Source organism: Coloeus monedula (genome assembly GCF_965178545.1).
Source record: "Coloeus monedula genome assembly, chromosome: 5".
In the NCBI taxonomy this organism is placed as follows: domain Eukaryota; kingdom Metazoa; phylum Chordata; class Aves; order Passeriformes; family Corvidae; genus Coloeus; species Coloeus monedula.
In genome coordinates this window covers 34,196,679-34,219,577 of record NC_138785.1, presented here as the reverse complement: position 1 = coordinate 34,219,577, position 22,899 = coordinate 34,196,679, and the positions used below count along the sequence as shown (strand labels likewise).

The window sequence follows — 22,899 nt, the reverse complement described above, 5'->3', positions numbered from 1 at the left end:
ATAACTGGCTAAAATTGATGCCGATTTAGAAAAGGCTGGTGCTCTTCAGTATTCTTATGCTTTAACACTGAATTCTAGGTTTCTGAAAAGAAGTAACTCATTGTGTAATACTAGATTGGAGAAACAGATGGCAAACTAAACCCCCTTGTTTTACAGGAAGTGCTGCCTGTCCTTGGTTGCCTGGAAAAGCAGTGTTTGTACATACTGTGGTCCAAGGCAGATTATTTTTTCATCTCTCTGGAAACACCTATGTAAGCTTCTGGTTTGTTTATTTACTTATATAAAAGCATCGAGGGAAATGAGCTATTGCCATGAGAAAGTAATGTGGAAGACATTAGAATTCTTAGAAATCGCGGTAAGTTAAGGACAAAAGCTTTGTCATTATCAGTTTAGTGTAGTCTTTAATTTTCTGAAAAATGGTCACAAATAATAAAGCAGCAGGTTAAAATTGCTGATAATTTGCAAATGGTTGTTAGGTCACCGAGTAAAATTAAAAAACTAAGTGACACTGGGGACAGTTTCAAAGTGAGAAACAGCAGGGGACCTTACACTTACTTTTGCATTGAGATGTTGTAATAATACAAGCACCTCCTTCTTGCCTGAGGTAATTTATTTTTACAGTAACTCATGATTTCATGAAATTACACATATTACCAAACTTACTTTGTTGCCTCTCCTTCCAACAGTTATTACGAATGTTGGACACATAATCCTCTTCCACACTCTTTTCCACTTTCTGTAATGACACTCCTTTGTATTCATTTCTAAAGTCCTTGTTAACATAATAAATGACACCCAAGTTTTCTGTTTGCATTTTTATGGTCTGCCCTGTACTTCTGCAAAAAAGGAGGTGGGGGGAGAGAGAGACTAAGTATTAATCTGATTATTTTTTTCCACCACAAATTTTATAAAAAAATATTGCCATTACAGAATAATACCAGCACATTACTGAATTTGCCATTTTGAGACAGATAATGAAAGGAATGGCTCTATAATCTGCTAGAGAATAAAATTACTGCATTTACCTGATCATTAAACTTCTGCTGCTTAAACACTTCGTCTCAAAAAAAAAAAAATCCACTTTACTAAGACACCTATTTCATACCTCTTTAGGCAAATGTAAGTTTTAATAATAGAAAATTACATTCAAAGTCAACAGAAAGAGAAACACGTCACTATTCTGCAGCAACCCAGTACACGCATCTCCATTCTAAAGTGTTTGCTGCCAGCCCTGATAAATTCATTTTCCTGCTGGCATTCTGCAGATTAAAAATCAAAGATTGATACAAACATTTTGGCAGAAAAGCATTTCTAAGCATCACAACAGCTTGGTTGCAAAAGGGAAAAACATCTTACTCCAGAAACAGAGAACTCTGAAAAACAGGAGAAAAAAACCTTTCTGTTGTGGGGCTGAAAGCTCTACAAGGAACTGAAGAACCTTTAAAAAAAAAGGACCTTTTAAGGACCCTGAAAACCATTGTGGTGAGTGGGCTAAGTCTACCAGCTAGCTGCACGCTTGATTCAAATTATTTATTTCTCACAAGAAAAAAAGGTTTAAATATCCTACTGTACAAAACAGGTAAGTTTCACAAGTAGAATTCTTCACAAGAAAATGAAATTTTACCATTACCTAAAATGAAGCAAAGAACAGACAATCCTCCCAGCCCTCATCAAGTTTAACACTTAAATAAGGATGAGAAAGTCGCTTTCACATTCTTCACTTACTACAAACACAGATTACCCCTAAAAGAGTAATGAACCTTAGCAGATTTCAGGTTTTGATTAAGTATGTTGGAGATGCAAACATCTTTGCAACATGCCATGTTGCATGGACCCACTGCCTGGTACTAGACCTCCTGAACTCCAAGTACTGCTGACCTCTCTTCTCCATTACATTCTCACAGCATGTTCTTTGCACCTAAATTTTAAGTTTTGTTCTACTTCATCAACACCTTCCCTCCCCTTCTTCACTGAGGGAAATCACAGAACAACTAATGGAAGACTCTCTAAAATGCTTGTAAGTGGGAGAGGGTGATTACAATACCTTCCCCTCTGCTTTAAGGTAACATAATTAAGCTTTACTTACGATCTTGGGTATAAGGAGTAAGGAGGGTTAGATACCATCAACTGGCTCAACAAGGAGACAAAGATCAACACAATAATAGGCATCAGCTGAATGACCATAGAGAAACCTCCCTAAGGAACAAAACAGACTCAGGTATTTCATAAATCATCAAGCAAACAGGTAAATTTGACAAGATTTAATGCTAAGTGTGACTTTTTGCTTTAAGCCTCAAAAGCTGCTAGGAAAACAGTAACTGAAACACTGTGGTATTGCCTGAACTTTCAAAGGCATACACAATATTCACAGAGTGCTCAAGATGCAAGAGTTCATGGGTTAGCACATACACACAAGCAACTACTAAATAAAAGCTGGATTCAGCCATGTTGTATGCCATGATTTGGTCTCATCTATACAGTGATAAGTGATTATACAGTGATATGTGATTATACAGGACTAGAGATAATTCACATAGGTGAATACTGAGCCGTAAATTCAATTCTTACCCTCGGCCCAAGCAAACTTTTAAATGCATACAAGGATTAGTGACCAGAATTAGTGGCATATTTAGGTTAAAAATACCAGCCACCAGTAAGAGAGTGACATACAACAAGTTTACAAAACCAGGCCATTACCTTCTCATTTGCATGCCTATTTACCAGTCAGTAAGCCAACCACCCGCTGAAGTTTAAAATACCTAACTGGCAAGTACAAATCCTCCTCTACAGTAAAGAGCTTCCATACAATCACACCACCGAAAGCAAATTTCATAGTTGAAAGCCAATGGTGCTTAAACTTACATCACCCCTCTCTTCCTCCCTCTCGTGCCCGCTCTGACGGTGCTGGTTCGGATGGCTGTAGCCAGCACGACCATTAGAAAATGAGTGTACGTTACCTTCAGGAAAGAACATCCACATTTAAATCATGCACAAAAATACTATTTAGAGGTCAGTACAGAAGCAACATAAAGCACTTTACATTACTGCACAACAGCACATAAAATGACATTAAGGTATCTTACAATTTCAAAGTAGCTTAAAATAAATATTTTAAGCTCTATGATAGTAACTCCAAAGAACTGAACTGACATTTTTGGGATTTAGCAACACCTGGGGGAAAAATAAACTGATGCAGATTGAAGAGTTGGGGTTCAAGGCTGGATGGAATAATTCTACTGTTTTATAACGTCATAAAATCTAATGTCACTCTGGGAAGTAAATCTCGACAATTACACTGACGTATACAAATACCTGTTGGAAAGGCCCCTCCAAAAAACATGTTGAATAGATCCTCTGGAGTAATATCTGCCTCACAACCTCTATGGAAGTTGAATCTGCCATTGCTAGGGTGATTGCAAGTTTGCTCTTCGCTGCCTGTAAGGTCATACTGCTTTCGTTTTTCTGGATTACTCAGCACAGCATACGCATTTCCGATTTCTGAAGCAAGGAATAAAACACAACTCCCATAAATGCACAATAAAAGCTATTCCAGCATGAAAATTGCAATTTCGAAGTCAAAAATAGGCAGCAAACGATGTAATTTACTGTATGTTACAAAACAACTACAGTAGAACAAGGTCCAGAAACATCTCTGCTTTTCTTAGAATAGCTTCCACAAAGTTTCCCACCAACACTATTCAGAGGCCTTTTATTCTGTTAAATGAGGCAGAAGGCAGGAGAGCTTTGTTTCTTTTTCTAGGGGAACACCTACACCTGTGGAAATGTTCTCTGTCACTGCAATTACAAAGAAAAGCATCAAGCATTACAATGAGACTCTGAAGCTGGCTAATTGCAAAGTTCAATTTGCTCTAGCAGCCTAGCTTTAAAAACCATCATAGACTCAGTAGGTTGTCTTTGGTTTCATTTGGTAAGTGGTCATTTCTTTGAATGCACCACCTTCAATGTCTGCAAGAGCGTGAATGTATTTTTCTTCGTGCTTCTGAAGGTATTGTATGGATTACAGTAATAACACAAAGTTCTGCATGATGTATCATAAGGAGTACAACATGCATGCGTGACAGGAACATGTATTTTCCTAGGGCTGTCAATATGACCTCAGTGTTTGGAGGACCTGACCTGGATGCTTGTCCCTGTTCATGCTATGGTATCACAAATGAACAGCTTCAATTTTGACAGTAGAAAGGAAAAAACCTAAATAAGGTAAGCATGGAAAAAATCAGCACAAAAACCCACATATTCTGCTGACTTTACAAGCTTTTTTCTCACTGTGCACAGACATAATGATAATGCTCTTGCAGACTGAAGGAAAGTTTCTGTTGCCACTTGATGAATTTGATCTTCACTCAGTCATATCTTCATTAAACCCCTTCTGCTTTCCTTTCTACTCTCTCCTCCAGGCCTCTCCAACAAAAGGCTTCTTTTGCAGCCAACCCACCCAAGGCACGGGGATTATGATTTTCAGTGTTGAAAAGCCATCAGTCATCAAAAGTTCGTGAAAGGTGCAACACTATAACCTCAACACAGGCAAATAAGACTGTGGCTTTATAATTAATATTTCAAACATTATCCAATCTAAGAAAAAGTTAATGAGTTATTTAGCTATCTGTCTTTTAAGATGCCCTTAGAAAAAAACATTACCAATTCCTTTAAGTGGAGGAGAAAACCCAAAGAAATGAAGCCAGGTATTTTGCACTGAAAGCATGATATAAACTGACATCAAGTATTGCTCTGTTGCTCAGTACAAGGATAAAATTGGTAGTAAAAATTCAGATTTTCCCAACAATTAAAACTCTAGAGAGACAGATCAGGTGACTGCACATAAAGTGGAGACACCATACTGTCACAATATGCCTGTTTGTTATTTGCTCTTGATTATCTGGTGCTAATTCACAACAGATTTGATTCCAATATAATTTTCTTTTAAAAAAGGACATAAAAATGAAAAAAAAAGCTACTGCTCAAAAGTTTCAAAGGAAAGATTTTTGATTAAATTGGTGAAAAGACAGGAAAAGTCATTATATTTGCACAAACTTTTAAATTTAAAATTCACTTCAGTGAGACTGCTCAATACAATACAAGAGAAGTACTAGGTAGGTCAAGATCTAAGTAAGTACCTTGCCTACCATGAAACTCAATTCTGTTTTATAATGTAAGCTTTCCTTAAAATAAAGCATTATTATGAAATAAAAACTATTATTATGAACTCCTTTTCTCAGATGGATGTCAAAAACTGATCAGATACCTTTAAAGGAAAACTAAACCATAAATTTACTCAGCCATACAGAAGGATTACATTAATTTCAATGCAAGAAAATGCTAGCTGTCATTAAATAATTTTTGGTCAACAAGATTCCCCTACAAATTTTTCTGTTCATTTACTCATCTGGTGAAGAACCAGAAAATGAAATTAGGCTGAAGAAATCAGACTTGTACAAAGTGCTCATATTCAATAAAATATTAAGGAACTGTTTTTTAACATTTAAAGATTATTTAAAATGCTATTAACAAGGAAGAACTATTTTATTCCTAGGGCCTGAGACAATTTTATAAGAATAATATCTTTTTTTTAGATAAAGACATCACATAGCTGTATTATATGAATTAATAGCAATCAACTTCCCTGCTCTGCTGTATCTACTTTTCAGCTGGAATTGTTAATGTATTATTATAATTACCTCTTATAGTCTGTATCAGAAGTCTTGCTCAGGACTTTTTTTTTCTTTTTTTCCCTCCCCAATTTAAGTGTTTTATCCGAATGATTTTTTCAAATGTCTGCATGTAAACCTCGCACAGGAGAAAAATAAAAAGATGTACCACAATCAGATTGCTTATTTATGCATCACCATTTTTTACAGATTCACATTTTTCTTCATCTGAGATGAAGGTGTAGTTTTCTTTAAAAAGCTTTTCTTCAACAATTTCCCTTGTGCAGGGCTAAGCTGAGCAGCCTTAAACAAGGTCAAGTCAGACTGTAAATTTTACCTAAAAAATGGTCAAAGGCAACTACTAGTAAGGCATGTTTGAACTCAAGTGTTTTTGTGCAGAAAAAGTAGTAAAACTACACACATACAAGAAATTCTAAGGAAGAGGTAACTTAATGTGGCACGTGATTCAATAAAAACTGCATTTTCCTATCAAGGATTACTTTCTTTTTTTCTAGCTCAAGTACAGTAAAGCTTCAAGGTAGTAAAATTCAATGATTACATTAAATCAACAACAGTAAAAAAGTGCAGTTGGGTTTCACAGATCAAGTATTTGTTCCCTGTACTGAACATTACAGTCAATTTTCTGAAACCAAGCCCTACTGCCAAAGTCCATGTTATTTATCTATACTTCGTGACAAAGGTCAAATATTTTCTTGAATAAAAATGTCAGTTTAACAAATAAAAAATACATTTACATTTGTAAAAATACAAGTGACCAATGCAGATAAATATGTTTTAATTGGATGAAGTTTAATTATATGAGAAATTTAAAGTAAAAATGGTTTTTACTTTTAAAAGCCTCTGTTGCTCCAGGTGCATGGTTTTTGTCTGGGTGGAATTTCAAAGCAAGTTTTCTATAGGCCTTCTTTAGGTCCTCTTCACCTGCATCCTTTGACACTCCAAGGACTTCGTAATAATTTTTACATTTCTTTATACTGCAAAATAAAATGATGTAAAACGTTGCAAACAAAAAGCTGTAAAAGTAATGTATTAATGAGGTCATACATTGCACTGGTGCATTGTATTACATCTTTTGCTTTCAGTATAAAATATTTTTTAAATATCCACTCTAGAAACAAAGAATGTTATTTTTTCATAAAAAACTCACTATTGAGCTTATTATGTACATTTCTCTTACCTCTACTTTAGAACTACCACAATTGTAAGAAAGGGTTTCAGTTTGCAACTAGTGCAGCATTTCCTCATCCACAATTATATTAATATTGCTGTTAATAATGCTTAAAAAGAAGGTTCCAAATTGACTTTGCAGAACTAGCAGGTAGGAAAATCTGTCTTGACTGTAAACAGCAAATGCACTTCAGTATGAAGGATATAAAACAAAGCAAACAATGCCTCCCTTTCTCCAAACAAAAGTCAAATCATATCACCACTCAAGCATTCATTTTTCAGGGAATAAAACGTGTGAGAATGTTTCTGCTGCTGGGAATGTACCTGCATCTAATAATCTTTCTATAAGTGTTCATGTAAATTCAAAGACAGCAGCTCCAGCAATTACATGTTTAGCTCATCTCATATAATCAAATGTAGCATTTTTTAGAACTTTGAAAACTCAGAAATATTCTTTTTGTAGGCTGTCTCATCCAGACAGGAAAAACACAATCTGGAAATGATGTAATGATTTGGTATACTTTACAATAGCCTAGAAGCAAGAAAGAGCAGTTACAGGAGAAGCGAGAACATTAATTCTATGTGGGCAGGAAGAACTGATCAAACCAGTAAATACAGCTTAACAATCAAACCAAGTTACCCAGGTAAGAATTTAGAAAGTTAGAAAAGGCTGAATCCCAAACTTGCACTGCAGAAATGAGGCACACTGACATTGGGTGCATACCAAAAGAAATGGGCTGGTCTGAGCAAGAAATAGAAATTACATCCATAAATACTTTAAAAGCTTCGTGTGAGTCTCTTCACATGGCTGTAATTGTATCTGCATTCTCCTAAATGCACAAATTTGTATGTAAATATGGGTTTAATGTTGCCAAGACTATACACAGGGCAGCCAACAAGGGGGCAAGCAAGCCTTTGGCATTCTCATGAAGGAAGTACGGGTATCCTGTAATTAAGGGAATGTGAGCATCACAAGTGCAACCACACGATCATGTGTGGTCCTTCCTACTCCACAGATTGATCAAATCAAGTTTCATTTGAGGGATCCTGCTTCCTGTGTTCAAATACAGGAGCTTTTACGGAAGCCTTGGTGTAATGCTCACAAGAGCACTGAATTGAATGTATGCAGGCAGCTGCCAACACAAACATCCTGTGAAATAAATATAGCTCATTATATTGAAGTAACATTTAATAAGCTCCAATTAGGAAGTTGATAGACCTAACTAAAAAGAACACAGTGAATCCATCAAAGAAGGATGGAAAGAAAATACAATAAATTATACTCTTGAGTACAGGAAACTAATATTTTGTAATCTGTACAAGCAGAAAGAATTTCAGTGTAGTACAGATTCCTTAATCCACAGCCTCAATACCTGGATGACTTATGAACTGTACCAAGAGCAGGTAGCTTTATTTAAATGTGTAACAGTATCAAATTAAGCTTTTATTTCATGAAATTGCTATCTCAGCATCCAATCTAAGTTCTCTTCAATAATTCAGTTTCTCAGTTATCTGTTTGTGGGACAGACTCTTCAGAACCCTGGTTGATATAAAATTACATAGCAAGCCGTCAATGTTTAGCAAACTTGTTACTTTTTTAGCATTAAAACTCTGGTGTGAAACATTCATTCAAGTGTTTCTAAGCACTGTGCATCCTCAACAACTCTCTCCCTCAACAGCATATGGTCATTTTTAATGAAAAAAAACCCAAACATGGAAGTTTATTTATTTGCAGACCCAATATACATTTATTTCACTCTAGGATGCCAAGAGGAGAAATATGGGGAAAAAAAGAACAACGCAATAGTTGCCAACCTGCTCTTCTAACTCCCCAAAACCCACTTGAGAGTTCCCTCCTGTTCACAACCAGTGGATGTTCCACAGTGGACAACCCTCATGGGAGAAGCAGCAATGTTGGGTATCAACCAGCTGTTTAGGTCAGCATGTGACACACCAGCTTCCAACACCACAATCTGCTTAGAGACAGTACATCAAACCAGAGCTGCCTCCGATGATGAAGTGTAGGGAGAAACCTGCTTTGTGGGTCATACAGCACTTGCCCTCCAAAGGATTAATGCAATCACCTCTGTGCAATAGCTATCCTGAACCTGGCCCACAAATGAGGTATTGTTATTATCAAGAAACGTGTTCAGACAAGGTATAACACATTTCTGTTTTTTCTTTGCAAGTCTTTCCTAGTGGTAAATGAAAAATTCTACAAATGCAAATGTGGAACATACATATACATATGGAAATGTTGCAGTTTAGCAGGACTTTGGATTAGGCAGATCAAGCTTTAAAGCTAAAAAACATTATATGATTCTACAAATGCACAGGAGCCAAAACCCATACCTACGCCTGGAATTTTCAGCAGCGACCTTATGTTATAAAGCCCTTGCTACGCTCTGCCATTAGCCAACAGTTTTACACCATTGCTTGACCACTTCAAGGCAAAAAGCACCTGGACTGTGAGTAGGTAGCATCTTGTTAATGCAGTTTCCTCCTGGGAGGGAGTCAGTGACTTTTGCTCCTGACAGAGCACACTTCAGGGCAATCATTACAGGATAACAGCTCCATTTTTTCCCCCCTCAGCTGAGTCCATTTGAGTTTTGCACCAAAACTTGCACTGGGGATGATGAGACAAGCAAAGATGATTAGAAGGTGCTTTCCAATTAAACAAAGTTATCAGTGTTTGTGATGTACTCCCGAGAGGCAAAACTTTAATGCATCACAAACTCAACCTGGTAAGTCAGTTTATCACAGGACAAACTGTGGGATCACCACAACTCACCAGGACTCAGGTCATACACAGCTGTGCAGCCACCAGGCTTCTCTAACACTGTTGGAGCACACAGCCCGCCCCACCAGGGCCTGAGATGCCTCAGCCCTCCTCATCCTTTAAGAGATGGGGATCATGGGCTTTGCACAGAGATGCTCCAAGTGTTCTTCCCCCAAACTCCACTCTCCTGATGAGAAATTTCTCTCCAGCTGCTGGAAGCTGTTGGAAGCCATGGCCAATTTGATCCTTGTCCCTCAGAAGACATAGACCTTTTTGGATCTATTCCTCACCTCTTTTCTCTAGTAGACTGACCTCTGACAATCCTCACTCAGCCAGAATCCCTCACACGCACCACTGAATTACCCTCTGGAGACCTGTCATGGGAAAGCAGGTGGATGGAAGCATCCACTCCTTTCCCACTTCTCTCTTATTACAGGGCACACAGATCAGCCAGTAATGGCAGGGAAAAATTAAAAGTAAAACCAGTGGAGGTTCTGGAAAAGCTCCATCACTGATTTTATTGCTGGCTTTTAACTGCACCTGAAACCCCTGCAATGCTCTCAGCATGAACAACTTTCTGAATGGTGCATTTCAAATTGTTGTTTGTTTGGTCTTGCTGCCCTTAAGGCACTGCAGTTCCTACTGCTAATTTTCTTGCATATATAAGCACCACACAAATGTTTCTTTTTAAAATTATAATGTACACATAACTTTCTTACTAACTGCCCATTTTGTATTGAATGGGTTATTTTTGTTGTTCTTTATTTCTGGCTTATTTGAAGTTTGGTGTTTTCACTTACGCTTTGCTTGGGGTTTTGGTTTTTTGTGAATTGCTTTTCTTGTATTTTTCCTTCCTGGTTGGATCACTTCTGTATCTGAACTACTATCAAATTATTTTTGTTGTTCAGGTAATTTCTCTCCTTGTTGAATTGTCAGTCCCCTGCCAACACCTTGGCACTGTCCTTCTGATGAACAGATTTGCTGGCTGTTCCTGAAGTAACGCCTGACTTTTACGGAATAGACTTCTCAAACAGCATGAGAGCAAGTGATGGCCTACATTCATCCCCAGTCTGTTGGCAGAGGTATATCATCAAGACTTGCAAAGCTCCACTACCCCAGCCTGCAGCTGACAAGGCACCTGCAGCAGAACTGGCCAGCCAGCTTTAAACTGCAGCACCAACAACTCTGCTGGATGCTGGGCTGCTCTCCATGCTCTGACGGCTGACAGCAGAGGAAGCCCTTCAGGTCCTGAAATGCCTGTTTTCACCTGCAGAAACCCTGGGGCTACCACCACTGGTTCTCCCGTGACTACAAAATGATGTGATCCTGCTGCTGTGCTTGTCAGATCACTTTTCAAATCTACAATTCAGATTATGTCAGCATTGCCAGTTTTTATCAGATTAACAAAAGCTATCAGAGATGCTTGCATTTCTGTATCAAATATCTGCACCAATGCACAATCATGAAATTTGGAGTATGATGAAGTATTTCAAAGGGTCTCCCAAAGCCTCTGCCCACATGCACAGGAACAGCCCAAAAGACAAATATTTCAACCAGAAGAAGCTTGTCAAGGGAGCCACAATTATTTCAGCCAATGGTAATCTGAACTGAGCAGCGCAGTGAGCAGCAGTGTGAATGTTAGTGACAAAGAACGCAGCAAGAGGAAGATATACTGCCTTCTGATCCTAGAGTTGAGCAGAAAAACACAGTAAAATGCAGACCAAAATCTATACAGGTCAAATTTCCAATTATGCCAGAGAGCCTGATGCAAATGGTATCTTGCAGCTGAGTTGGGAATGTGCCAATCACAGTTTGGGTGACATAAGCGTGGCCTGCAAGAAGTGCTCTAGATAGGGAAGAGAAGGTCACAGCATTGTCAAGGAACTCAAGCTGGAACCAGCATATTCCTGGTTTCTGAAACAAATGCAGCAGAAGTCCCAGCTCTCTGTTGCACTGACAGATTGAACAACACATTAGGTGCCTGTCTTACTAGCTTGCTCTTGGATGTACCTGATCAGTTTGTTTCCACTGCGTGTATTATATGAAAAGTTCAAGGCTGTGTTGAACACAGCATACTTTTCTCCAGGTTTTATTTAAGCTTTTATTTTAGTCACGAGCTTTCTGATGAAGTCCATCATGTCTTCTGTGCCACTTTTCTGTGACAGGCTCTATGACTATGATTTTCACCCTAATTTCTCAACCATTCAACTGGATATTTCAACAATTCATGGCAGCTCTACAGCCTAATTAAAGGCATGGCCTAATTTCTTTGATTTGCTGGTTTGTGGGTTTGGTTTTTTTTAACACACTGATTGCTCTTATTAATCCACTTCCAGGTTATTATCTTCTCAACCCCAAGATAGAAAAGAACAATATATCTCTTTTTGCTGAATTTGCAAAAGTCTCAGCACAATCCCTGGAAAAAGTCTGTCACACAACTTATACTCCTAGTTTGATCCATGAAATGCTCAGAGGCAATTTTTTGGTTCACTACATGAATTCAAATCAAGCTACTGATTATTCCTGACCACTACTGGATTACACTTAATCCTGCCTTGCAAGGTTTCTACAGAACTCATGCCTCTGTTAGTTTGTTTTGGTTATACCTCAAAGATCCATATACAAAATTTCATTCTTGCGCTTTCTTCCAAGAAGCAGGCACTGGCAAGGCAGGAAAAGCAGTATTCCACCACAGTTTTCACAAGACAACAATCCAAATTCAACATACTGCTAATCATGGCAGATTTCAGATGTCAAAAAGGCAATATGGAATATATGCTATGGCTTATTCACAAAAAAAAAGAGACCAAAGAGATCAAACACCATGTCAATTTTAAGATCTATTAAAGAGAGCCTTATAACACATACAACATACATATATATGTAAATATATATATAAATGAGAAACTTTTTTTTTGAAAATCATGTAGCAGACAACAGATAATACACACATCACAGCATAAAAAGAAATGGGAAATATTAATACACAGAAGACAAATGATCCTTTTGTTTATATTTCATGCTAGTCCACAAGAAGAGTCTGCACACTTGGTATGAGTGGGCAGATACAATGAACAGGATTTGTTTAAAGTAATTAAGAACTTTGGTAACTAATCCTGGTCAGTACTACCTCAGTTACTTTAAGTGAACTAGAAGAAAGAAGAATTTAGATTTTTACAAAAATGTTTTATTTCTTTATCACAGCAAAAAATGCTACTAACATACATGAAACAGTGAAGGAATTGCTTTAAAGCAAAGACCACAAAATCCAAAAGCAAATTCTTCCTTTTTTTCTGCTGTGCACATGATCCTCACACATTTGTCTTAAACTGACATTGCTTGGGTAGCTTTCAGTTGCCTAGAGACTTCTAGGGCACTTGCTCTAAAAAAACATTAAGTCTACTGTGGGTCCTAGTGCATTTCTGCGAGTCTCCTGTCAATATCTCCCACATGCAGGTCACCCAAGGGTGTTAAGGCAACTTGATCCAGTTCTCAGTGACAAGGTAAGAATCACTAAGAAAAAGATGCATGTACTACAGATGGTATTTTCAAAGCATTTCCATTTAAAAGCAACAAAGCGCTGTGGTATCTCTCAAGCTTCAAACTGTCACACAGAAAGAGCGAGCATGGCTCTCACAAAGAGCAGCATTACCCAGCACTTATGCAATCAGAAGAAATATGTTACACCTTACGCTTCTCCCTGTTGAGCAACTTGCAAGCTCATGTAATGCTCTACAGAACTGTTATGGTAACTTGCTAGTGATCAGTGTCCCCTGTGTATGTGGAAGAAATGAAGCCAGCACAGAGGTGCTTGTTTGTACTCATACCTACTCACATTACTAGAGCAACCCTGATGAAAATTAATGCAGCTAAATTAGTCACATTGCTCCAAGCATGTTTTCACTATGCTTCTTAAATCTGCTATCACAAGCAAATTCAAAATAGCTGGACAACTCCAGGAACTCTAATCAGTGATCCAAGCCAGAGAACTCAGAGTCAGTCCCCCTGTCTGACAGCTCACTAAAGCTTACAACAAAAGCATTGGAAACGGCGTGGAAGCGTATTTAAAGCAGGAGCATTTTCCTTATGTCTTCCTTCAGTTACTGAACCAAGAACTCTTAGAGGCAAGAATACTTGAGGATAACGACCACCTTTCGAATCATGCACATGCAAGCCAATTTTGTTTGTCCACTATCAAATAATTCACTGAATTTTGAAGATTTTGCTACCTTGCTGTCTACAAACTTTTTCCCTTACATGAAAAAAAGACAAAAATTGGGCATGAAACACTGTTTAAAACCATCTCTTCTCACACACTCTTTCTTTAACCAATTCAAACATCTGAAAACCATTCCACTGTGGTACAGCAGAAGCATACGGTGGTGACAAGCCCTTTTCTCTAAAGAATACCCTCCACAGAGAGGCATGTTTCATTTAATTGGAAAAATGTGGGGCCTGACTGAAGCAATATCATATGCTGCTTGTCATGTTTCCAACTAGAAAGCTCATTCCCACAGCAGTTTAAACATGAACTTTCTCTCAGTTATCATCACTGAATGTGTTACATTTTTCCATTAAGTTTTAGCCCATTGTTTGTGTTTAATTCTGTTCTCCTTGGCAAGGCATACATGTTTTTTAATTCTTAACCACAAATTTTTGAAGTGGTTTGTTTATGTCATTAACTAACAACATGACAACCATTTCAAAACTTCCAAGATGAACAGGAAACTTGCTCTGTTGATCACTGCACATCTAAACAAAAATTCAATCTCTCTCCAAAGGTTCATGAACTGCTGTATTAAAGGATGGCAGCTTACCCAAGCTAAGGTGAAGATACTGTTTTAACACGATTTTAAGTGGTATGTAAAACACTAATAAACATGGGTTGTTCTGTAAGGTATTACAGTTGCTTATTTTGCAAAGATCTTGGTAGATTTTAAAACTCCAATATTCAATATTCTCGAAGCAATGTTGCATCAAGATTATCCTCAATGTGCAACTTGAATATCCCTAACTCTGGTCTTGATCTCAACAAACTGGATTAAGTTCATATTGCATCTAACAAATCCCTTCAAGGAAGCAATACCCAATACCACAAAAGCCTACCAGAGAAAAAAGCTGGCTCTACAACACCATTTCAGTCAAGACAAAGTAAGCAACATACCTTCTGGTGAAACAAACAAACAGAGAGCTCTTGCAGGGAGCCTGATGTCAAAGCAGACTGCAGCTCAGAATGGCACGTCACAAGTGAGTGACTACTGGCACTAATAAAGCCCTCTTTGCAGCAGCTTTCTGGGAGTATGTTACATATCTTATTTTGACCTAAACTGCATTTTATAGAGAACTTCTTTCTGGATATTTTGTCTCACACATGTGTGTACACAAACACACTCTGCATTCATTTTAATAGTTGATACAAGGTGGCCAAAAACGTACAGGCTTATCCATGTTTTACTTTAGATGTATCACAAAAGGCAATAACATTAATTAAGCAGAGATGATGGTAAATGAAAAGTTCTAGTAAATAACATCAAGAGGATAACCATGTGAGAGCTGCTGCTGTCTACCTGCCTGAATGCAGAGCTTCTCTAGCAACAAAGAAAAGCTACTTGTTTCCTCACTGTTAGCACAGCTGAACAGATTATAGAACTTCAGGAAGATCCCAAGATAGTATCAACAGTAACATACATTTCACAGATACACACAAAAAAATCCCCCACAAATTTCTGTTATGCACAACAGTTCATCCAATATATACAAACTAGGAGACAGGCACCTCTTGATTTCCCTTCAAGCTTCCTCAAAAACACTGGGGCTAGGCTTATCTGAAAATACAAGGGTTTGAGGCATGGAATTTTGGAGTGGCTATACCCATATTTCTTTAGCAGAAACCCAGCGCACATATCAAATTTTTTCTTGCTCCTACAGCCAGCAAGTGTGCAGTGATAACATGACTTAAGAGTTACTTGCTGCAAAATGACATTTTTATAGACCTTTGTTTCTTTTCAAAAATCCTTTCATGATGTCACCTCATCTTAATACTATCAAGCTGCACTAAACAGAGTTTATACTGCAACTCAGACTATGTGTTCCAGTGCTTCTCAGACATCTTTACTTCCAAACCAAAATCATTTTAACGCTTGTCTAAGACCAGCCTATACAGCAGGATTAGCCTGAAATCAAACTTTAGGAGTGAGCATGTATTTTTTGTATAAAAAAAATTAATAGAAGCACTGTCCTGCAAGTTTTACTACAGAATTTTCATCACTTCTTCCATTTACCATGAGATCTACTTAATAACTATTTTGAGTATTATTTTTACATAAAGTAGCCTTGATAGTTTAAAGAAAGGAGTAGCATCTTTATTGCAGAAAGTGACAGTGTCTCATTTGGTGTTTAAAACCAGCAAAACTCTCCTCTTCCTTCTAGTCAAAGTTCAGTAAAATTAATCCCTCTGAGCTAATCTCGAATTTCTGTGGCTCCTTCAGATGCTAGAGCTGAAAGCATAAATACATAATACAGTGACATATGAAGCAGTGAAAAGCAGTGACATATTTAAGCCATACCTTAATACTCCTTCCATTTGGTCTTTGTTGTAGCCTTTTCCACTTTCACCTGCAGCAGTTGCATTGCTCTCCTTCGTGCTATTGGGCTTACTTTGATCACTGCTACTGGCTGGTTTTCGGCAGTAAGCGCCTCCCCCAGCAGTACTTCCATTCTTCATAATAGCTTCCAACAAAACTATAAAAACACAGTATTATCATAGTATCATTACAGGTATTAGTGATTAAGTCAGGGCTCCCAAGTATCTTAAATGAGAGCACCACATTACAAGACTAGCTGCTACATCCTCCTTCCTTATTGATTATCACTATGCAAATGTTTCTGAAGCCACTCTAGCAATTCCTTTTCATGGCAAACCTATGGAAGAGTGTTTCAAAATTAGTGACTGGACTCCTCCCCTCCATCTCTGCCAAGGTAATGTAACACTGGAGAGAACTTGTCCAGCTGCTTTCATTTCTAGATGTTTTTCAGAGGCACTGAACCTGTGCCTTGGGGTGAAAACATCTGAACACCTGAATAAGCAACTGTAAATTGAAGAAGAGGAACTAACCTTACACTCTATAGAAACTGCAAATTATTCCACACAGAGATCAAGCCCATCTCCAAGACATTTCAGTTCCTATAGTACATACCTATCTGTAACCTGAGTCATTAGTGCCACAAACTGACGCTCTATTCCTTCCAGGCAGTATCAGCTGAAATTCAAACCACTGTTAAAATGCCACAAAAAGTCAGGACCAGTAAGTACATTCAACTCAAGACCTGAATCTTGAGAACCAGTTGGCTTTTGCTAGTTCTTGAAATCCTCTTTCATTCCATGTCCCAGCAGATCCCAAATTTAGCAGTCTATTTTAATAAACATTATACACAAAGTCTGGTTTTTCTTTCTATATATAAGCCTGTATTTTGGGGGTATCTGTCTTACCAATGAACCAGAAACAATACCACTCTAACATAAGGGACTGCACACAAAGTATAATATAAATCAAAGATTATTAAATAGTCCTGCTTTCTTGAAAACAGATTCCTTCAGAGCAAGATGGCAAACTACATAGGCCAAATTTGTTTCACAAAGAAAATTAGTTACTATCTGCATTAAAAATGCACTAATAAAAACTGCTAAGGAAAAATGTCCCGTGCACTGTGAAAGCATAGCACTTTCTTCTAGAAATCTAGTGGGAAGAATCCTTAAGAATTTTCTCCTAAATTAAAAAAAAAATTCTCCTCTGCCTAGCATGGTCTTTCTCAAGAGCAGCAGAAAACTGGGATCCTACACATCATAGCTTGTATCTCACAGGAAAGAAAAGTGGTGCTTTGTTGAAAAGGAGAGTGATCACTTCTTAAAAACTCGCCACTATTTACTTTTACATTCACTGATTACTGAATAGCTACACTCAGCCTGAACAAGAAAAGTCAGCTGACTTCAGAGCTGGTCCTGTGCTCTGCCCGTCTCTGCAAGACTCATGGATTGATCAGATCAGGCTCTTTACTGCAGATGTAAGAAAAAAACTAAGCTTTAGATCTCTACTTGTAACTGAGGGGATGCTTTCACTACAAATGAAATCTGGAGCTTGAAAACAGGAGAGCTACAGTTGCATTATGGATTATAACTGAAGTACATATTTAATATTTGCAATACTTTATTCTAATATCCTCCATTGTGGCATATAAAGTTGTGAGGTAAATGAAGTAATAACAACTCCAACAAGGTGACCAGGTCTGCAGATTAAGAACTAATCATGAACAGAGCTTTGAACAGACAGTGCCCTCAGAATGAAGCATTTCAGTCCAAATGTGCTCCAAACAAGTGCTAACAGAAAACAAAACAAAACAATAATTACATTTCTATCCAGTGAATATGACATTTAATAATGGTATCACATAGAATCCTACTGAACATGTGGCACTCTTGAAATAATGCTTACTCAAAAGTTTTACACTTCCTAGTTTTATATTGGTATTGCTCTAGAAATTTCTCATCCCTGCACCAACATTTGTGCAGAACCTGTGGGAGCAGAAATGGCAGAAACACAGGCATGGGCAACAGTTTGCATTTTTAACATCCAATGTCTCTTCACAGCAAGTGTAGCTCTAAGTCTCTTAATGAACAGGTTTGGCTGCAGTATACTTTGAACATTACTAATCACCTTCTCAGACCTCATAACAGAGCTGCATTGCTGAGAATACAATGCAGGATGCTTAACAAAAATAAAATTCAAATATATCAGCATGAACTTCTTAAAATAGCAGGACACAGCATATACAAACATACTATTGTTCTACACTGAAAAAGAAAACCACACCAAGGGTATAGGGCCATTGTTTTCTTCAAATAAAAGAAAAATCTGACTCCTCCATGAATTGCTGGTGGTAAAACCAGCTGTTAGAATTGTAGTACTAACAGTGTACTAAAGAAAACTTCTGTTGTGCATCTAGTATTTCAAAACAGGGCACACAGGGAACCAAAGACTTATGTTGTTAGCAGGTAAGACAACAAATCTTATCTCTGATTGTGTCTGAAGCCTCTCTTGTGTGTACTATTACCTGCTGTTGAATGAAAGATCCTTGGACTACATTTAATTCCATTATGCATTGAACATGACCCCCCACACACACACTTTCACTAATGGAAGAACTGTTTAATTCAGAATTTGTCCTAATGCAACAACCTAAAAACTAAGCTGACATGCTCCCAAAAAATTTGTTTTTAAAGGCAGCATCAGAAACGGGGCAAGAAAATCTTAAGAAACACTGAAAAATAAAGTTTTCTTTAACATTGCTTTCTGCCTTCAAACAGAATAGCACCTAAGTTTGAAAAGGACATCTTGTCCTTTGTTATCTTTAAATCCACTCTTAAAAATCTTTTCCAGAAAAGCGATTAGGTTCCATTCAGTTGCAAGATGAATCATTAGCAAAAATCAAAATCAACCAATTTTTTGAACAGCTGAAGTGTAAAACGATTTTCTAACAAAGAATGACGTCAACATGAACACTGCTACTATGAAGTCATTAGCTCAGTATCATTAAATAAGCACTGACCTTACATTTCACACTAGTAAAGCCTTAAAATAGCACTGCTGCAGTCAGCGTATTTCAGGCAGAAGCTTTGTTTAGCAAAACCAAACTTCACTGACGACTGAACTAGTGCTGAATGCCCTTTAAATGTAAATGTTGCCAAAAGCAGATCACACACAGTATTGTTTTAGAGACAATAGTTAAAACCTATTCTCTGTCCTTTTGTAATCCACTATAACATCAGGAGGAGGAAGCTCCCATCAGTAAAAGATTCAGCATTACCATTCTCATTGCTTTTATGACTGACAGAACTTCATTTGTGAAATGGTGGGCAATTGTTCTCAAAATGATGCTAAAGGTACAACATACGAAGAATCTGCAGCTTCAGTGAGAAATTAGTTCAACTACCTTCTAACCCACACTCCAAAGAGAAAAATAAGTGAGCAGAGTGACAACTGGAGCTGTACCACATTGTCCTAGCACCATATAAACCCAACACATTATGACTGTAAAATAAGAATTTGTGTTAGAACTAAATGGGCTCACAAAAGCTTAACTGCTTCTTTCTCTCTGGTATGTGCTATCACACATTTTTAATTATGAATTATGGGTTGGATTTTTTTCTTCAAGTGGACTCCCCACTAAAAGGTGTCAATGAGAGCAATTTAATTTGTTCTTACCCAATGTAAAATGCCAGTTGTATTTGTTGCACACCTCCCAGAACCTGTCCTGAAAAAAAGACATTCTGTGTCCTTGCACCTTACTGCACTTTTATGAGTGCCATTTAAGTGCCTCAAACTTTAAAACCAAAATAAATTCAATGAGTTGGTGTTGTTTTCAGAGGAAATGAGTTTAAAATACTTAACAACCTCCACAGCTAGAAAACTGAAGCACAGAGACTTACAAGTCTACAGAGTCTCCTAATTTCTAAGTACCTAGTTCAAATCAGGCCTAGGGCCTGAATTTTTTCAGTGATATTAGGGCATCTGCAATTCTCTTTAGCTTCAGATGGAGTTTTAACTGCCCACCAGTTCCACAAATCAGGCCCTTGTTTCAAGCTGAATACCTGAAAAATGAAGCACAAACAATTCGCTGGTCACTAATGGAAAAGGAGTGAACTGACTTATTTAACACCACAGAGAAATTCTGTGAAGCTTCTCGTCTAGACACAATTCCCCAGATTACAGCCCACTGCCACAAGGCCATCTTCTTTTCCCCAGGTCTGTGCCTGCCTCATTCGTGACTGACTTTGCTAATTTCCACAGTGAATAAAACAAGTGTCCTACAGACAATAGCCTAATTAGCCATCTATTTCTTGCACTGAATACTTTATAATGGTGGTTATGTAGTGGCAGTCCTACTTAAAAAAAAAAAACCCAAATGCTGAAAACAAATCAGATGAAGATTTTTTCCTGAAAGCTACTCTAACTCTTATCTTTGAGATATAAAATTATAATAAGCTGTGTGAAGCAGATGAAGCTATTTGCTCTCCTTGGTGGAAGAAGCTGAATTGAAATCCTTTGCCTTCCTGCCTCCTGCCCAACACAGCTCAAAGTATTTTCACGCATGTCATGTTCTCAAGCCACAGAAACGTAGGAGAATATGGCAACATCCATGCTGTCTTGCAGGAGAAAAAACAAACACTTGAACAATTAAACACTAATTTAAAAAAAAGCGCTGGTGAGACCTTCATTTATTGTTTGCATATAAAAAGTAGTCATGAGATAAGAGGCCCGAAAATATTCACTGCATCTTCTCACAGCAACTTCCAGTCAGGATTTTGCCTCAAACTTACATTCCAGAAATGGCAAATACTGAGGCCTTTAAGTGGTACAGCGCACTGAAGTTGTTCCTACTCCTTCTACAGCATAGACCACGTAAGTGAGAACCAGAGGAACGCAACAAGTCCCTGCTGCGTCCAAAGGTGTTTTGAACTGACTTCTGGCACTGTGTGACAGAAAGACACCAAGACAGGTAACAGTTCTACATACACTGAAACCTTACTACTGTTCCTTCAAAAAAATTATTTCTAAACACCTTTTGCTCAAAAGATGCTAAATATTTTTCAAGTTTTTAGTACAGAATAGTCAGAAGAGCTAATTAAGTTTTAGAGGAAGCCACATATTCCATTTTCTCTAGAAGAGGTAAACCTGTGTGCAATTCCTGCGTGGCTACTGTACAACCAAAAGGGAACCAAATCCAAGAAAACCCAAACCACATATTTGAGAATGAAGACACAGTCCACTCTGGAGCTGCAGCTCTCATTGCAAGCCGTTAGAGAGGGGTAATTCACAGTGACAGAAGAGAAGCCAACCCAGCCTGTCTCGGCCTGGGGCCTGAGATGTCCTGATGTTAATCGGGGCTAAGCCTCGTCTGTATGGCTGCGTTTATACTGATGGCTGAAGGGAGGAGGGGGAATGCAGGCGAGGAGCTGGGTCGGTCCTGGGAGACCCCCGCTGGCGCCGGGGGACGTAAACCCACTGCTCCTCAGCGCCTCACGCCAGTCACACACTGGCGGGGGGAAGGCAGCTGCCCTGAGCCCTACTCCTGGGCACAGACTCCGGCCTCCTTTCCCAGCCGAACCGCGCAGCCCTCCAGAGCCCCCGGGCTGGTTTTGGGGACCGGGTCCCGCTCGCCTCAGCCTGCAGGGCCCCCCCAGAGGAGGCCCCCCCCTGCGCCCGCCCTCCTGCGGGCCCCGCGGTCGGTCCAGGCTCGTCCCGACGGAGCCGGGCCGCGGGCAGCGGGAGCGGGGAGGGGGCCGGGCTTCACCTCGGGCCGTCTCGGTCGGGTAGAGCTTCTGCGCCTTGCCCAGGAAACGGAGGGCGCGGTCGCGGTTCCCGGCCTCCAGCGCCTCCCGCGCGATCCCGATGCACTTCTCGGCCTCGTCCCGGTTCCCCTCCATGGGCTTCTCCTTCCGCCGCCTCCGCCCGCCGCAGCGCAGAGAGAAGGGGCCCGAAGCCAGAGCGGAGGCGGGCGGGGCGGAGGGGCCGAGAGCGGCACGGGGCGTCAGGCGGGGCTCCGCTCACTCCGCAGGGCTCATCCCGCCGCTGCCCCGGCGCTGCCGCAGCCCCAGCGCGGCGCTCGCACCGGCGCCAGCCCGGCCGCCCCTTCCGGGCCCCGCCGCGCATGCGCCGCCCCGCCCGCCCGCGGCTCCGCTGCTGCCCGGCCTGGAGCGCATGGAAGGGCCGGGAGTGCTGGGATCGTCCCAGCCGGGAGCGCAGCCGCCCGCACGGCCCCGGGAGGGAGCGGGCTGCGATGGAAAAGTACCGTGCGCGCTGCCGCAGCACTGCAGCCCCGCACAGAAGTAAGAGGAGCCCGCGCGGTGCCACTGCTTCCCGTGCCCTGACTATGCCTTAAGGTACTCATTAGCTCCTCATAACGGCTCACTGTAATTAGTGACAATTACAACCCGGCAAGGACTGCTTAGCCGCGAAGGAAGCAGTCGGGTGCTGATCCAGGGAAGCACCGCAGCGCCCGAGGAGTGCAGTTAGCACAGGTCTAACCAGCGTCTCCGATCTAGGTCACTGCCTTCCAACTACAGTGCTGCAGCAGAGATTATTGTCTGCAAGATCTTAGGGACGCACAAGAGCCTGTTCACAGCAGAAGCATCTCCATTTGCAGTACTTCACTGCTGAATGCAGTTCTGGAAGGCAGGGAACTTGTCACCTCCAGCCACACACAGTAACC

The 22,899-nt window shown here is 39.6% G+C and overlaps 1 protein-coding gene across 1 annotated transcript in view; it reads right to left on the bottom strand.

Annotated features, from left to right (window-relative positions):
* Positions 1-22,311, bottom strand: part of DNAJB14 (DnaJ heat shock protein family (Hsp40) member B14) — a 28,119-nt gene extending 5,808 nt beyond the window's left edge. Inside the window, exons 1-7 of the mRNA XM_082281885.1 lie at positions 21,982-22,311; positions 16,200-16,374; positions 6,516-6,661; positions 3,313-3,498; positions 2,863-2,957; positions 2,087-2,196; positions 664-836 (exon numbers count right to left, since the gene is read on the bottom strand). Of these exons, the coding sequence (XP_082138011.1) occupies positions 664-836; positions 2,087-2,196; positions 2,863-2,957; positions 3,313-3,498; positions 6,516-6,661; positions 16,200-16,374; positions 21,982-22,114 (1,018 nt within the window). The 5' untranslated portion in view covers positions 22,115-22,311. The remainder of the gene's footprint in view (positions 1-663; positions 837-2,086; positions 2,197-2,862; positions 2,958-3,312; positions 3,499-6,515; positions 6,662-16,199; positions 16,375-21,981) is intronic.
* Between the last annotated feature and the right edge of the window lie 588 nt (positions 22,312-22,899).